This window comes from Nannospalax galili, unplaced genomic scaffold (assembly GCF_000622305.1).
Source record: "Nannospalax galili isolate Female #2095 unplaced genomic scaffold, S.galili_v1.0 scaffold259, whole genome shotgun sequence".
Lineage (NCBI taxonomy): Eukaryota > Metazoa > Chordata > Mammalia > Rodentia > Spalacidae > Nannospalax > Nannospalax galili.
In genome coordinates this window covers 880,174-894,096 of record NW_008344750.1, presented here as the reverse complement: position 1 = coordinate 894,096, position 13,923 = coordinate 880,174, and the positions used below count along the sequence as shown (strand labels likewise).

General features: G+C 44.0%; 1 protein-coding gene across 4 annotated transcripts in view; it reads right to left on the bottom strand.

The window, feature by feature from the left end:
• The window catches only part of Pisd (phosphatidylserine decarboxylase), a 43,685-nt gene that overhangs the window by 20,392 nt on the left and 9,370 nt on the right, over positions 1–13,923 (bottom strand). For 3 of the 4 annotated variants that reach the window (XM_017800104.2, XM_017800102.2, XM_017800103.2), the window contains one exon: positions 9,762–9,937. The exons of the other annotated variant lie outside the window; for it this stretch is intronic. In XM_017800104.2, the coding sequence (XP_017655593.1) occupies positions 9,762–9,937 (176 nt within the window). The remainder of the gene's footprint in view (positions 1–9,761; positions 9,938–13,923) is intronic. 4 annotated transcript variants of the gene reach the window in all.

Here is a 13,923-nt window from a genome sequence, read left to right as displayed (position 1 = left end):
AAGCAACAATGCCAGATAGGAGATACCTTCTTTTGAGTTGTTGGCCAGGGTATTAACCCAGTATAGAACTGGGAAAATGAACAGCAGACCCCAATCTTATCTAAAGAAATATTGACAACTGATTGCTGCTAGATGAGGAACAGCTGACCTTCCTAAAACAAAGACCTCTAGATTGGCTGACTATATTCACCAGATGGGTAAGTAGTGGGGAACAGCTGGGGGTGCCGACAGCACAGTGGACAGTAGCAGGGATGACAGAGTATAATTGGGGGGAGGGAGGTTATGGGAGGGTGCCATCTGGGAAGTGGGTGTAGAGATGAATAAGATGGTTTGGGGATGTTCTGTGTGATAAACACACACACAAAAAAAATCAACAAATTTTAAAAAATGAATTATATTTGAGGAGGAAGCATAAAAATTTTCGTCATGTTAATTAGTAGAGGTGATAAACATCACCACTGAAATCTACCCGATGACTTTATAGACATACACAGGTGCCAAGGATCTAAGTGCAACCGATTATGAGTAGTAATAGTCAGATACATACAGATTAGAGATGCATGCACCAACATGTCAGTGTCAGTAGCAAAAACAATGAGTCTTTCTGCAAGGAACAATATATTCTAAAATGAAATGGAGATCTAACACCCAGGAGAGAGAAGTAGGAGGATCAGGAGTTCAAGGCCATCTTGGGCATTGTAGCAGCCTGGGCTGCAGACATCTCCCTGGGTTTGTGCCCTAAGTTTTTAGGCACTTTTGAGTGAGATGTATCTTTGCTCTAGAAACTGTTATTGAGTATGTCAAAGCTGTAATGAAATGCTTCTTCTAAAAAAAAAATAAATAAATAAAAACGGGATATCTGCATGCAAAAGAGTGAAATTAGAATCCTCTATCATATTCAAAGATTAATTCAAAGTAAATCAAACTCCTAAACTATAAAGCTCTTATAACATAGGAGCAATCTTTACCACTTAAGATTTGACAAAAAAAGCATGGGCTTCTCACCACAGGACACACCCAAAATCCCAGGAAACACTTTATCAAACCCCATTCATACTGTATTTTTTTCCTATACAAATATATCTATAATAAAGTTCAATTTGTAACAGGGATAGTAAGAAATTACCTACAATAAATAGCAATAAAGTATAACAATTAAAACAATAAACTGCAATGAAAGCTATTTAAGCATGATTTTTTTTTATTTCTGCAACTTAACTTTTGGGGGAGTTGTTTATTTTTTTAAATTTATTTTTATTTTATGTATATTAGTATTTTGCCTGCACATATGTAAGTGTACCATGTATGTACAATGACCATGGAGGCCAGAGGAGGGTACTAGATTCCCTGGAACTGGAGTTATGGACGCTTGTTAGCTGCCATATGTGTGTGAGAACTAAACCCGGGTTCAGCACATACATGCGCGCGCGCACACACACACACACACACACACACACACACGATCAATCAAGCAAGAAATAACTGCTGAATCATCTCTCTAGCTCCAAGGGGTTGGGGGTTTTTTTGTTTTTGTTTTTTTTGTTTTGTTTTGAAGTTTTTTTGGCCTTTTTGAGACAAGGTCTCCCCTGTAGCCCCAAGCTGGCCTGGAACTTACTTTGTAGACCACGCCGGCCTCTATCTCACAGAGGTCTGCTTACCTCTGACTCCTGAGTGTTGTGCTGGGAATAAGTGCGTGAGCCACCACACCTGGCACTTTTTTCTTTTTTTTTTTTTTAATGTGATGCTGGGGATCAAATACACAGCCTTGCACACGCTAGGCAAGTGCTCTACCACTGAGCTACAACTCCAACAAGTAGAACTTCTTATTTAATAATTTCTGACCAACCATGGGAAAAACTCTGGAAAGTGAAAAGTGTGGATATGGGGGCCTATCAAATACAAATGGGCAACACTCATGGGAAAACACATCTAACGTGATTACCGTTCTGGACATAACAAAACCACAATTAGACAGCACTTCCCCTCCATTAGGATGACTATTCTCCAAAAATGGTGGGGATGTAGATAAATTAGAACTTTTTTTATAAACTTTTAAAAAAATTTTATGTGTATGCATGTATTGCCTGCATGTAGATAAGTGTACCCATGTCGTGCAACGCCCACGGAGGTCAGAAGAGGCTGTCAGATCCCTTGGGACTGGAGTTACGGACAGTTGTTAGCTGCCATGTGGGTCCTGGAATTCGAACCCGGATCTTCTGCAAAAGCAAGTAGTATTCTTAACCGCTGAGCCATCTCTCCAGCCCTGATAAATTAGAACTTTTAAGCACTGCTGTTAGGAATGTAAAATGGTGCAGCTGGTATGAAACGGCCTGGCAGATCCTCAAAACTTAAACAGAGAATTATCATATAATTCAGAGGACTGGGAAGAGGGCAGGTAAGAGCATTTTCTGCACAAGCATGAAGACCTGAGTTGACTTCCACAGTACCCTAGAAAAAGCTGGGATGACCACACACACCTGTAGAGGGTGGAGACTGGAGAATTTCTGGGGCTTACAGCCTCCAGCCTAGCTCCAGAATCAGTGAGAGACCCTGTCTCAAAAGTATAGGGAGAAGAGGGACAGAGCAGGACAACCCATGTCCTCCTCCTGCTCTTACACACATGCAAAAGAATGTGTACCCACACACATGTGCATAACCACATACACGCACACAAACACACACACAAACAAAATCATATAATCCAACAATTCCACTTCTAGGTATAAGTCAAAAGAACTGACGGCAGAGCTTAAGCAGACACTGCTCCAAAGTGGTCACAGCAGCATTATTCTCAACAACCAAAGGTGAAACAAGCCAGATCCACCCACTAACAGATGAAAGGATACACAGAATGCAGCACAACTGAACATTGTTTAGCTATGAAAACAGATTTAATGCTTTTTTTCACTACTAAAGACTAGGACCTCATGCAGTATGCAAGTACTTTGTTACTGAGCTACACCCCCAAGCATCATTTTACTTTTTAATTCAGACAGCCTTACTTAAGTGGCCCAAGCTAGCCTTGAACTTATGATTCCACCTCAGCCTCCCACATAAGTAGAATTACAGGCCTGCACCACTGGGCCTGGCTTGAAATTTTGATATAAACTTGTGCACAGATGAACAAGGATGAACCTTGAAAACATCACACTATGGTGAATAAAAGCAGACACAAATGGAAAAATACTGTATGATTCCACCTATGTGAGGTGCTTTGAACAGGCAAATTCACAAGAACAGAAAGTAGAACAGTTGCTGTTAGATGTGAGGGAAGGAGAGGATGGGTACTAGGTAGTGGTACAGAATTTCTAAGTGGATGATGAGGCCCTACGCAGGCAGCAGTACAGTGCAAACGGAATGCAGTTGATGCTGATGAACTAAAAACACAGTTGGGTCCTTTGAGACAGAATTAGGATTAGATGAGATCATGAAAGTGAGGCCCACATGATGGAATTAGTGTCTTTGTAAGAAGAAAACAGCTATAGCCACAGCTGGCCTGGATTCGCTATGGAAACCAGGCTGGCCTCAAACTCACAAGAGATCCACCTGTCCCTGCCTCCCGAGTGCTGGGATTAAAGACCCACACCACCACACCCAGCTCATCAATCAATTTTTAAATTAATGTATGAAATTAAAGCTTCTTTGGGGGTTAAAGATGTAGCTCGGTTGGTAGAATGCTTTCCTAGCACACATTTAGCTCTGAGTTCAATCTCCAGCATTGTATAAACCAGGCATGGTGGTGTACTATAATTCCTGCACTTGTTAGGTAGAGGTAGGAGGATTAGGAGTTCAAGGTTAGACTCAGTTAAACAGCACATCCAAAGACAGCCTGGGATACATGAAAGCCTATCTTTAAAAAAAGAAAAATTAGCCGGGTGTGGTGGTGCACTCCTGTAGTCCCAGCACTTGGGAGGCAGATGCAGGCAGATCTCTGTGAGTTCAAGGCCAGCCTGGTCTACATAGTGAGTTCCAAGACAAAAAAGACCAAAAAAAAAAAAAAGGAAAAAAGGAAAAATTATAAACAAAACTCAGGAAGATAAAACAGTCTATCCAAGTACCAGCACCTGCAGCTTAGAAACTCCCTCTTCACTACCTTTGGGCAACAGCTCAGCTGAACCCTCTCCTCCCTCCACTTCTTCCCGCAGCTTACAGTGAGTCAGGTGGCGTAGATGTGGGAATCATGGATTATTCTACACTATTACCAAAGGAGTTTCTGAGAGTGTGGCTTAGAACTTGTGACAAGAGCTCTAGCCTCGGTATGTGAAAGCCTGGGCTCCATTCCCAAAGGAAAGAAGGGTAAGGAAAGGAAGGGAAGGGAAGTGGGGAAAAAAGAAGGAGGAGCAATCTTATCACAGACAACTTTTCAAGTCCAAGTACTCAAGTGCCTATACTCAGATTCACCAACTTCCATCAGTCAGAGCAGATAGGAGGTCCCTGAAGGTATGACCACTCACTTTCACTGTCAACCCTCTTCATTATCATCCACCAGCAACCTGGTATTACTGAAACCATAGCGGCTTTTGGGTCCAGATCTTGGCTCTGGAAACAAGCTTGCTCTGCTACCAACTAGTTTGGGGGTTTTTATTTGTTGTTTTTTGAGACAGGGTCTGCCTCGTAGCCCCTGCCCACCTGGAAATAGCTATGTAGGTGAGACTGGCCTTGAACCTGCCTCCTCTTGCCTCTTGCTTCCTGAATGCTGGGGTATTCAGGGCTACTATGCCTGGCACCAACTAGTTCTTCGCAAAACTGTTACAATGCCTATCCTGCCTCCCTCAGTGAGTTGTAAAATCTTAAAATAGAGTGAAGTGTTCGGAAAACCTATAAGGCACTGTTCGAACCTAAGGTAGTAAGGTGACTGATTCAAGAGCCAAGCATAGTGGCAATCACCTTTAATACAAGTGCCTGAGAGGCTGAAGCGGAAGAATCTTTAGTTTTGGGGCGGTCTGGGCCACATAATGAGACTCTGTCACCAACAAGCAAGCAAGCAAGCAGATGTCTGACACAGAAGGATGAGAAAATGTCTTTGCAGGGTGAGAAATCTCTAAGACTGTAAAAAAAGAACTAGGCCTCCCTGCCGGCACACTGACAAGCATTAACTTAGGGGATGTTTATTTTTTTTTTTAACTTTAAAAAAAATTTATTATTTTTATGTGTACGTGTGTATTGCCTGTATGCAGGTAAGTGCACCTGTGTCATGCAATGTTCGCAGAGGTCAGAAGAGGCTGTCGGATCCCCTGGAACTGGAGTTATGGACAATTGTTAGCTGCCATGTGGGTGCTGGGATTCAAACCCAGGTGTTCTGCAAGAACAGCCAGTGTTCTTAAGCACTGAGCCATCTCTCCAGCCCGGGAATGTTTTATATGTGAGGAAGGCTACACTATGCACTCGTGCTAATCTTCTGGAAATCCTGTCCCCTCAGCTGTACTGGTGATCCAAGGGCTCACTTTAACAGTTACCACCAGCCTGTGTCTCTCTCAGCTCTAGTGTTATCAGGATTATATTCTGCAAAATCACCACCCAAAATTTTCAGTTGACACTTAAAAATGGAGCCCTGAGGGCCAACAAGATGCTCAGTGGGTAAAGGCACCTGTTGCCAAGCCTGATAACCTGAGTTCAATACCTAGAACCCACAGGGTAGGAGAGAACTGACTCCCACAGGTTGTCCTCCAACCTCCACAGGATTATTCACACATGTGCATGCACATACAAAATACATAAAATGTAATAAAAATAAATGGAGCCCTGGGCCAGGGTAATAGCTGAGGGGGTAAAGTGCTTGCCAAGAAAGTCTGACTTGGGGTTCCTAAAACCCATGTAAAGCTGGTCACAGAATTAAGTGTGTATGATCCCAGCAACCCAGAGTGAGAGAAGTGGACACAGGAGAATCCCTTGGGAGCTGGTGGGCCAGCTAGCCTGGAACACGCAGCACAGAGGCAAACAGAGACCCTGCCGCACACAAGGCAGGTTAGGACTTGGTATCTGAGGTTGTCCTCAAAACCTCCATATGTGTATTATGGCAAGCTACTCTCTCACATATACATACACAAAAAAATAAGTTATTAGTTTTTTTTTTAATTTTATTATTTTTATTTTACATGTATGCGTGTATTGCCTGCGTGTAGGTAAGTGTCGTGCAATGTCTGCGGAGGTCAGAAGAGGCTGTCAGATCCCCTGGGACTGGAGTTACAGACAGTTGTTAGCTACCATGTGGGTGCTGGGATTTGAAACTGGGTCTTCTGCAAGAACCACCAGTGTTCTTAACCACTGAGCCATCTCTCCAGACCCAAGTACTTAGTTTTTAAGAAGCCCTGGAAGGAACCTTATCTGCCCATGGCTCCTAAATCTGGCCTGTCATTGGCATCATCTATGGTGTTTCCTATAAACATAGACTTGGAGGCTTACCTCTCTCTAGAAGTGAGACCAAAGAATTCACCTATTTTTTTTCAGGGAGTGTTGAGCCAGGGTCTTACTCTGTACCCAAGGCAGCCTGAAACTTACTATGTAGCTCAGGCCTGCCTAAAACTTGCAGCAGGCAGCCTGAAACTTACTATGTAGCTCAGGCCTGCCTAAAACTTGCAGCAGGCAGCCTGAAACTTACTATGTAGCTCAGGCCTGCCTAAAACTTGCAGCAGTTCTCCTGCCTCAGCTTCCCAAGTGCTGGTATTACAGGTACAAACCACCACACTAGATTTGAATTCACATATTGTGTGTGTGTGTGTGTGCATGGGTGCGTGCGTGCACGCACGCTGATGCAAACTCACACAGAAGCCAGAGTGGTAAGCCAGATGTTTTCCTCCATTACTGCCCCTTTACTCTCTTGAGACAGGGCTCTCACTGAATCTGAAACTTGCTATTGCAGTGAACTGGCCGGTCAGTGAGCTCTCAGGATCCACCTGCTTCTACCACTGAATGCTGAGGTTACAGGGACACGAAACCATGCCTGTTTTTTTTCTCATGGGTGCTAGAGGCTGAATCCAGTATAGCAAGTACTCTTACCCACTGAGCCATCTCCCCAGCTCTACAATCTGGGAAAATCTCTTGGGTGTGCAATGGCAGTTTCAGTGAACGAGTGGGCAATGAGGATGCTGCAAGGCTCTCCTCAACCTGTCATAAGTCCCACTAATGTCAACTCTGAGTGCACACTACTTTCCCTCTATGAAACTCTGGAATCTTACTTGAAAACCGAGGAGTCCCGTGGTCATGTTACTCCACTAAGAGACTGACATCTAATTCACACAGTTCTTTACCAGCAGGTGCTTGAGACCGTGTATTACATGGCCATTCCACTGCAGCATCCTGCCACTGTCAGGCCCTGGAGAGTTAACCAACCCTGTCCTCTTACAACAATCATAACATGAAAACAGTGGATGTGAAAAACTAGGTATACTGGTTTGTTATGGCTTTCTCCAAATTTAGATTTTCCTGGGATACTTTTGAAATGAGTGGGATCTTCCTGAAAACACACAAACTGTCTCAGGATGAATCTGCATGATAGATGCTGGGGTCAGAGACTGCCAGCTTGGGTCTAACACTTGTGTGAAGTCAAACAATCATAGTCTTGGGCTACCTACATTTATGGCCTCACTACTAGTCTAATGGAGTAGGGTGCTTACAGAGGCTACCACCATGGCAGTCAGTACAAGACTCCTGGTGAGTGTGACTCACCATACAAGTACTCTTCACCACAAGGATTTGGTGGTATACTACTAGAAAATTGTTCTGTTGCGCTGGGTGTGGTGGCACACGCCTTTAATCCTAGCACTTGGGAGGCAGAGGCAGGTGGATCTTTGTGAGTTTGAGGCCAGTGTGGTCTACATAGTAAGTTCTAGGACAGCTCGGGCTACAGGGAGACCCTATCTAAAAATACCAAAAAAAAAAAGCTGTTCTGTCATGATTTTTTTTTAAGTTAATGACCTCATTATTATTATGTGTATATGATATGTGAGAGAGTCTGGGTGTGCACATACCACAGCACTAGGAATTGGATCTTTCCTTTCACTGTTGGTCCCTGAGATTGAACTCAGGTGGTTAGGCTTTTGTTGACAAGTGCTTTTACCCTCTGAGACATATCACTAATCCATGATTTCTGAGGTAGGCCTCATAATTTCACGAGACTCTTAAAAATCAAGTGAAATCTGCCAAGTGCCATGGTGCATACATTTAATCCCAGCTACTGTACAGAATGAGGCAAGAGGATCACAAGTTTGAGGCCAGCCTAGGCAACTTATTGAGACCCCAAATCAAAGTAAAATAAAAAAGGCCTGGGGTGCACACCTTTAATCCTAGCACTCGGGAGGCAGAGGCAGGTAGATTTCTGTGAGGTTGAGGCCAGCCTGGTCTACATAGTGAGTTCCATGTCAGCTGAGGTTACAGGAAGACCCTGTTTCAAAAAGGCCAAAAAGAGGACTGGGTTACAGCTCAGTGGCAAAGTACTTGCCTAGCATGCTTGAGGCCCTGGGTTCAATCCTTAGTACCCCAAGGAAAAATGAAGGAAGGGAGAGAGAAGAAAGAAGGAGGCAGGAGAAAAAGGGAGGGAGGGAGGAAAGGAGACAGAGGGGAGAGAAGCCATTATATTCTTACACTGGATTCTATTGGAGGAAAATGGGCAAAACAACAAATCCTCAGAAAGGATCCTGGAAGGAAGCTTATCAGGTAACAGCACATAGCAAACACTGCAGAGACCAGCTGGAGGAACTGTTTTGGAACCTGAAGGGGTATCCATTGCATTCCTATCCAACTTGTCATTTCACAGTTAAAGATACAGAGGGCCAGAAAGAAAATGACATGTCCAAGTTCACACAGTGGGTATATGAGGAGGTGGGTGGTGACCTGCCTGATGCCCTGTCCCTATAAGTCCTGTTAACAGTGGATTCAGCTGAATGAATATGGAGTGGGTCCTGAGAAAATACAAATACAAGGAAGCCTTGCCCTCTTCTGCTCAGGCTATTGGGACTATCACTGGTCCTTTGACAAATCATGCTTTTCTTTTGTTAAATTAAAGATGAAGAGAAGGCAATTTTGTTGAGTTTTTCTGTTTATGTGTGAGTGTTGCACATGAACATATATATGTGCAGGTATACACTCAGAGGCTCTACCTTGTTCCCTTGGGATAGAGTCCCTCACTGAACCTGGAGCTAGGTTGGAGGCAAGCCCAGCAATCCTCCTGTCTCTGCCCCACAGCACTGGAGTTACAGGCACACATGATCACATCTAGCTTTTTAGTTGGAGGCTGGGGACCTTAACTTGGGTCCTCATGCTTGCAAAAGTGTTGTCACTTGCTGAGCCATCTCTCAGGCCCTAAATCTATGTCATTATGTTGAATTTCACAGGTGGAAAGATGTTTCAGTAGACACGGCCATGGCTCAGCAACACTGCCCCCCACTGTGTGAAGACTAGTGAGGAACATCTCTTACTGCAGTCTGGTTCCTGTGAGAACAAATCCACATCACAAAAACTAACAGCTTCACCCTCCTCAGCCCAAGAACAAGAACCACAGCCAAGAGGTCAGTGTCAACTCAAGAAATGATTCAAGGATCTCAACAGGAGCAATTTTTGCTCAGGGTATGTGGGGAGATAAGGGAAGGTCTGGGGACAGAAGAGAAGGTTGACAAGACATGAGAGGTGAGACTCCTGTATCTGTCCAAACCCACTGGACACATGAGCTCCAAGAAAGCAAATTCAAGCAATTTTAATTGGGAGCAGTTTAGAGAGTGCTGGCAGCCATGCTGGCTGAGACCCAGGGCACTCCCCCAGAGTCCTACCTCCCAGTGACTAGCAAGTTTGGGTGGAATCTCCAATCCCAGCTTCTCGAGCTTTCGCTCCCTGTACTTCTCATACTGCCGGTATCCTGCATACCCGCCACCTGTTGCCAACAGGATAGGCACAGGTCGCAGCAGGAACAAGGAACGGACAGGAGCAGTATGGATTTTTCTGGTACCTGTAACAAAAAAAACAGGAAGATTCTGAGGCTGGGAGACAAGAATAGGAAAGAGTCATGTCAACACAGGATCCAAAGGAGAAACAGGAAAGTCCTCAGTGAAGTGACTAGACCCGTGAGGCATCCAGGCACAGCTCAGTCACTGCAGAGACCCCCTGTCTCCGCGTCATACCAGTTAGTGAAGGACAGGCACCTTTGCTATGGAACTACAATGCACCTCCATCGCTACCACAAAACTGAACTAAAGAGGAAAACAATGGGCTGAGCTGGGCCTCAGTGCACAGGTCAAGAATCCCAGTTACTTGTGAGGTCAGCCTGGGTAACTTAGGGATACTCATTCTCAAGATAAAGTCAAAACAGGACTAGTGCTATATCTCAATGATAAAGAACTTGCCTAGCATGCACAATGTCCTATGTTCAATCCCCATTGTCATTAAAAAAAAAAAAAAAAGAGGGCGATCCGCAGGGCATTGGTGGTGCACGCCTTTAATCCCAGCACTTGGGAGGCAGAGGCAGGCGGATCTTTGTGAGTTCAAGGCCAGCCTGGTCTATACAGTGAGTTCCAGGACAACTGGGGCTACAAGGAGACCCTGTTTCAAAAAAAGACCCCCCCCCCAAAAAAAGAGGGAGATCCAGAAACTAATCAAGGTAACCCAGCTGTCCACCAACAGATCTGAGACAGAGCCAGTGCCATCTCTCACCTGGGCTCTGATCTTGCTTCTGTGCTTCTATAATTCAGATTGCACACTGATCATAGGCAAAAATCATATAAACTTCTAACAACTTAACAACAATAAAAGACAAGCAGCCTGGAGCCAGAGACAGCCCTCAGTAGTAGAGTGCTTGCCTAGCATGAGTGAGGCCTGGACTCAATCCCCAGCACCACAGACATAAACACACAGACACAATTCCATTCAAAACTACATAAAAGATTTAACAAGGTAGGCATGGTAATTAAAAGTCCCAGCATCTGGAAAGCTGAAGCAGGAGGACAGCTGCAAGTTCAAGACCAGCCTGGGCTACACAGTGAGACCCTGTGTCAAACCAAACCAAACTAAACCAAAGCAACAAAATTAATAGACATTTTAGTTAAAGATATACAAATGACTAATACGCATATGAAAAGATAGATGTTCAACATTTGTTATGGGTTGAATTGAGACTCCCCAAGCGTCATATGCTAAAGACTTAATCCCAATACCTACTTGAGGCACTCAAGATCTTTACAGATGTCATAAAACAAGATTGCAGAAATAAGTGTAAATCAATAGGACTGGTATCCTCATAAAATGAGGAAATTTGTAAACAGAATCAATGCTGGGAGAACACACATGACAATGAAGGCGGACACCAGAGGGCACCAGAAGCAATGAAAGCCAGTTGTGCCAGCAGGCCATGGTGAGCTGAGGGAGGCCTATGGTGGACACTCTCTTACAGCTCTCTGACTTCTACCATGACAACCGCAAGACACACTGCACTCTGCTGTTTAAGCCACTCAGTCTGTGGCATTTTGTTATATCAGTCTTAGCAAGTCAAAATGGTGTCATCAATAGTCGGGGAAATACAAACCAAAGCCACAGTGAGATGCCACCTCACACTCACCAACTGTATGGCTACAATTAAAAAGCTATGAGTCAGGACAGGGAAATCAGAATACTGAATGAAAAATGGGGCACCTAGTTTGACAATTCATCAACTGTTAAATACAAAGTTACAAGCTGGGTGTGGTGGCACACACCTTTAGTCCCAGTACTCAGGGGGCAGGGGCAGGCGAATCTCTGTGAGTTCCAGGCCACCCTGTTCTATATAGTAAGTTCCAGGCCAACTGGGGCTACAGGGAGACCCTGTCTCAAAAAAAGACCAAAAAAAATAAAAAAATAAAAAAAATAAACAAGAACAACAAAAAACCAAACTCAACCCAGTTACCACACAGCCATCAAATCCACTCTTAGGTAGAGGCCTGAGGGCAATAAAAGCTTATGTGACATAAAAACTTATGTGCAGTAAGTAGAACTGTTACAACTAGGAAGCAGAAACAATCCAGTGGTCCATCAACTAATAAATGAGCAAAAACTCTTGCTGGGCGAGGAGTGCATGCTTGTAATCCCAGCATCCTATAAGCTGAGGCAGGAAGATCGTGAGTTCAAGGACAGCCTGGGCCACACTGCAAGGATACAGGGAGACAATGCCTCTACTAACACAGCATGAACTATCAAAAAAAAAAAAAAAAAAAAAAAAAAAAAAAAAAAAAAAAAATAGCCCAGTGCCAGGAATGAGTTACCTCTTTTCAAAGTATTGGTCAGTGGGGTCCCATAGACCCCCAAATATTATAGTCTACTGCAACTGCTCATGGTCACCCTCCAGAACATGATGGTAAGACCCTAATGCCAAAGATACCATATGCTTGAGCCGTAGCACATGGAGAAATCAAGCTGACCAGGAAGCTGCATCTCTATTGGCTATCTGTCATAGTGCTGGAAGGTGCCATTCATACTACCTGGGGAGATAACAATCAGCAGTCTTACCAAACTGTGAACTCTATGGGTTACAGTAACAAATGGCTTAGCAAGATATGGCCACTGGTACAAAAGTGGCACAAATATTATGGGAGTAACCAATCCATTTTCTGACTGGATTTAAGGGCCACTCCACAAGGAGAAACTCAATCCTGTTTACGGTTAACTGGACCAAGAACCCATGGCTGGGTAGGTTATGGGCCCTATAGGAAAACTGAGTACTATTATTCTGCCAAATGGACATAATATTAAACTGCCCCTAAGTACTTATCTTTATACCCATAGATTACTGCATCTCTCAAACCTCATCAGAGAAGCTTCTTTTTGCAGTAGATGACAATTAATATTAGAACCACAACTGGTCAAGGTGCAGAGAATAAGACTGAGGAATGCTCAGCCCTAAAGGAGACATCTACATCATACTCCTTCCTCTCAAGGTTCAGGGATTATATGGGGGTGGGGGACAGTAAGAAAGATTATAAGAGCCAGAGGTAGTGGATGACCACAGCAAAGCTGTTTTCCAGACATGACAGGAACATTGCACACATTAACTCACAGTGCCCGTGAAAGTATGCACAAGACCTGCACAAGATTAAGTCATACAAAATCCAAACAAGGATGGGGGACGGAGTCACAAAGTCTCACCCCTATTGGTAACTGATGGTTGCTAGGAAAGGGAGGGGAGTTTTCTTCAGGGAGGCAGCCCCTAAGAGGCTACCCATGTTCCAGTTGATGGCCCTAACACCCATATGCATAATGGCAGCACTAAATGGGCTCAGTGGGCTTTAAAAGAAAAAGCATGTGAAGTGGGGAGGAAATAATGGAGGGGGGGGGAGGAAAGATAATTGGAGGGGTGGATTTGATAATTTACTTTTTTAAAATATTAAAATAAGCTGGGCGTGGTGGCGCATGCCTTTAATCCCAGCACTCAGGAGGCACAGGCAGGTGGATCTCTGTGAGTTTGAGGCCAGCCTGGTCTACATAGTGAGTTCCAGGACAGCTGGAGCTACAGGGAGACCCTGTCTCAAAAAGACCGGAAAAAAAAAAATTTAAAATAATGGAAAAATAAAACAGACATTAGGAAAAAAAGAAAGACAATATGTTCAATTCATGCAGTGAAACATTATTTTCAAACAAAAGAATACAAGTTTTGACACATGCTATGACATGAACTTTGAAAACATCATGTGAAAGAGGCCAGGTACAGAAGCTGCATATTGGGGTTCTACCATATGAGTGTCAAGAAGATAGGGAAAAAGGGGGTATGAAAGCCGAGCAGATAGGTTGAGCGTGGCACACACCTGAAATCCCAGCACTTGAGGCAGAAGGATTAGGAAATTAAGGCAAGACTAAGCCGTATGAGACCCTGCCTCAGAAACCTTTCAGAAAAAGTTGTGCTTTTGTTGGAAGTCATGTTTGCATAACTGAAATCTGCTGAATTGGACACCTAAGGGGGTGAATTTTTTAAAT